This window comes from Panulirus ornatus, chromosome 46, assembly GCF_036320965.1.
Source record: "Panulirus ornatus isolate Po-2019 chromosome 46, ASM3632096v1, whole genome shotgun sequence".
Taxonomy (NCBI): domain Eukaryota; kingdom Metazoa; phylum Arthropoda; class Malacostraca; order Decapoda; family Palinuridae; genus Panulirus; species Panulirus ornatus.
Window position 1 is genome coordinate 26,326,909 of NC_092269.1, and position 4,247 is coordinate 26,331,155.

A 4,247-nucleotide genomic window follows, 5' to 3' on the forward strand; every position below is an offset into this window, starting at 1 on the left:
TGGGAATGAATAAAGGCAGCCAGTATGAATTATGTACATGTGTATATATGTATGTGTATATATATGTATACGTTGAGATGTATAGGTATGTATATTTGCGTGTGTGGACGTGTATGTATATACATGTGTATGTGGGTGGGTTGGGCCATTCTTTCATCTGTTTCCTTGCGCAACCTTGCTAATGCGGGAGACAGCGACATAACAAAATAAAATAAAAATAAAAATTTAAGTTCCTGAAGTTGGAATTTTCTTTCCAGTTTTGAAACAAATGAAACTTTAATTAATGGCATAAAAATCAATCTAGAGGCTTAAGCCATTCAATTCTTTAAAAGAGATGTTGAGAAACAACCCGCAAACTTCATTGCAAAGGCTGAATGCTTGTCAGTTATGAGGCAGGTACAGTTACAAGTTACTTTTTTAAAGTAAACTAACATTACTCATAAAAAATATCCTCAACAGATTTATGAGACTTATACCATTCAGTTCACTGGATCCCGGGAAACAAGAGAATAAAGTTTCATGCGTATCTGATTTTGAGTTTTCAAGAGGTAATTTCATGGTGACGGTCATTAGCCACGTTTAGACCTGTGCAGCTTTTCGTGAGTAAAGATGCATGGCCTATTGCATGAAGAGGCAAGGAAAGGCATGCATCAGTGCAAAGTAAGACATGCTTCAAATCTGTGTGCACAGGCCAACATGCACAGATGTACAAGGGGGCAAATGTCTCCCCATCCAAGAGACTTGTGCAACAGTCACCCATCAACCAGGGTTCAGTATATTTTTTTTTTTTGGTTTTTGTTATCAGGTACCTCGTTTGTATTGTTAGCATGGTAGATTGGTCCAATGAAAAAAATATAGACAGCTTGGTTCAAAGCAGTAATCCTGATGACTGAGAAGAGAGTGTGTGCTTCTCTCCAGGTGTGAAAAGAAAGAGGCATGCGCATCCATCGAGGAAGAAGCATACATGAGCGTGCATGCTGCATGTGTAGAGGCATAGGAAGATGCACAGGAACTAGGCACAAGGGACACAGGTCTGAAAGTATCCTTAGTGTGACTCAAAATCATGGATGATGTATAAATGAATGGTTGACTATGCACAAAACAATTCTTAGGTGCTTGCAATGCTACACAAGGAAAAGAACTGGAGCCAATGATTTTCTCAGCTACCAGAAAAAAATTGGTATAAAGGATACACTCTGAGTGCTTCAGCTATAGATTTCAACGATCTCTTTAGTATTCAGTATTTTCATGTATGGATTTATTCAGTTATATCTAATCTAATCAATCTGGACTGACCAAAAAGTACTGCCATGGAATGTATCCTTCATATATTTATGGGGAAAACAATTTCAACTTACATATTTTTCATTTACACTCTTACAATATGTACTTTCGCTCTTACAATGTGAATCTGGACCTACCATTTGCACAATAAGATTCTTTGGTTTCACTTTCGATGATATAAATCTGAACTTTTTAATTCTACATTAAGAGTTTGGTCTTTACCGACAATTCCTAAAATATAACCTTAACTTTTCTAACAATATAATTCTGGCTGTTTGATGATTTACAGTATATAGTTAACAACAAACATAATGTTTAAGAAATATTTTCAAAGGCAGTGTGACAAGCTTATACTTACAGCAAATACTCATAACGCTCCAGACACTGTGCAGCTGTACGGCCAATGATGGGAGCAATCGTTCTCCACTGTGTTGGCATGAGCTTTGCCAGGTGCAGTAACTTCTCATCTTCCTCCCGACTCCACTCAGTCTTCTTAATGCTTGGATCCAACCACTCAAACCATCGTGCCTTGCACTGTTTGGCAGACTTGCGATGAAGCAATGACGCAATACGAGACCACTGATTCTTGCCATATTTCATAACAGCTGCCTTGAGGATTTCATCCTAAAAAGTTTTTGAAAATGCAATAAAGAATATCACTATCACAAGTTAATCAATTCATATATCTTCACTTACAAAAATAGATATGCGGGGGGGGGGGGGTGTCATTTCATGTGTGGCAGGGTGGCAACAGGAATGAATAAAGGCAGCAAGTATGAATTATGTACGTGTATATATGCACATGTTTGTGTATGTATAAGTATGTATATGTTGAAATGTATAGGCATGTATATGTGCGTATGTGGACGTGTATGTATATGCATATATAATACACCTTATCTAAGTACAGTATGTGATGAACTATCTATAGGTAATCTACCTTATAGCATACATGCATAAAAACTGGGAAAAACAGACAAATAGGCCAGACATTACAAATTCTAGAATTTTTCACTCATAGATGAAAATACATCTGAAATACGGAAAACAAATCATGAACTTCTATGATTAGGGAGTGTATATTAATGACAAGTATCCATTTGTCACAAAACCTTTAGTGTTACCACATACCTGTATGTCAGTGTATCATGTACACATCTCCTAATGGCAGTACTTTTTAAAACTGTACTGCAATGATTCTTAGCTCACATTTGTTTTAATGGGGCATTTAACACCCAATCCTAAAGATCCAATATAAGTCATTCACATAAAAAGAAAGTGGAAAGATGACAACAAAAGACTAAAGTAATTTAATAAGTTCTATATATAACTTATTAAGCTGTCATCAACCTAAACTATCTCCTCAAAAAAAAAATCATATACACTACTAAAGCTAATTTTTCTTATATCATTACTGCAAACTAAGAAGTTCCTTGTAAAATGGAGCCAACTCTTTTTTTTTTATACATATCTTACTTTTATTCATTTCAAAATTACCTGACTAATACTTAAAACTTAAAACACTTTTAACCAGTTAATGAAGTAGCATCAACAGTCTGTAACAGTTCAGGAGGAGGGGATCTGTGGTTATAGGTTGTCAAAGTATAATGAGGCTGAGGCAAACATTTTATAATTGTTTACCAGTTGGTGTTTATTATTTTTACTGCTATAAAGGTTAAGTGAGGTTTTCATAGGTTTTATTCATCTTTCACTGAAGTAATACCTATTGTGCCCATGCCTCGATTAACCCCATTTCCTTCTAGCTACTACTGTTAGTGTATTAAATATCGTTCAATAAATCACACTCCTCTAAGCCATGCTCCACAAATATTCCTGTAAATATTCACAATAATCTATTCAAAACACGTGAAGCACAAATAAACATTTTCCACTGCCAGAGATCATATTCAATTCAATCATTTATCTACATGGCTACTCAAGGAAGTTAGTTGTATATTCATAAATATTATGCAAAAGTTTCACCTATAATCACATTTTTTCAACCATCATATATTTCCAAAAGTCGCTTTATCTAATGTCGAAAAAAATATGACTCCAAGACACGCTCCACAAATCTTCCTGTTAACTCTAAGCACTATATGCTAACATTCTTGAGCCAGTTTCAATGCCTGTAGAAACGGGTAATTCACGAAATTACCATCAAACTAATATATTCCCGAAGTAATGAAGCATTATCAATACCCTCCATAAATATACTGCTTCACTTTTACAACCCAACACAGCAGCAGATTCAGTTCTCACGTCAAATAGCTTTACTGTAACTTATGATTAACGTCTACTTACCTCTGTGTTCCTCCAAACACCACCCTTGATCATAACACGAGGCATGTTTACTTATATTAACGATGAGACTGAAATAAGAGGAAAATAATGTCAGTGCAGACGATGCCGCGCTGCACTGGACGAAAGTTTGTTTACAACATGGCGCAGGAACAAAACAATAATTGGATGCGTAGCAAAATTGCATATGTTACTGCTTAGATAATGATCAAGGTGTATACATATGTGAAAATAAAATAGATATAGAACGTTGTTTTTACTCAAAGACAACTTTTGCGAGAGTAAAAGAGACAACAAAGAGCGTGCAATGTATGCCGGTAAACTCTTAAAGAACGTAATAATAGTAAAAAGCTTCTTTGGGATGAATGTAGATATCTGCATATATAACTTACTACAAACTGAAGAGATCAGAAGAAAAACTGTTAACTGATTGATCATCAAGACGACTAGATTACTGCCTTAGTTTCCCATTGAAAAGTCTAAGAATGAAATTTTCTGTATCTATTAATCTCTCTAAAGAAAATTGTATTACGTTATGCGAAACGAACTTATCATGCAAGTTGTTATTTAAATCTTTAGCTTTTTCACCTTTTCTAGGTGATCCAGTCGGTGTCTGTGATCGCTAATGTACACGAAGCGGGGAAGATTATTTGGTGACTATA

General features: G+C 35.3%; 1 protein-coding gene across 1 annotated transcript; it reads right to left on the minus strand.

The window, feature by feature from the left end:
- Nucleotides 1-1,606: 1,606 nt before the first annotated feature.
- On the minus strand, nucleotides 1,607-3,722 carry LOC139763161 (cell division cycle 5-related protein-like). The gene is made up of 2 exons (XM_071688868.1): nucleotides 3,589-3,722; nucleotides 1,607-1,908 (listed from the first exon to the last, which is right to left on the minus strand). The coding sequence occupies exons 1-2, from the start codon at nucleotides 3,631-3,633 to the stop codon at nucleotides 1,639-1,641; spliced, it is 315 nt and encodes a 104-aa protein (XP_071544969.1). The 5' UTR covers nucleotides 3,634-3,722; the 3' UTR covers nucleotides 1,607-1,638.
- Nucleotides 3,723-4,247: the final 525 nt, after the last annotated feature.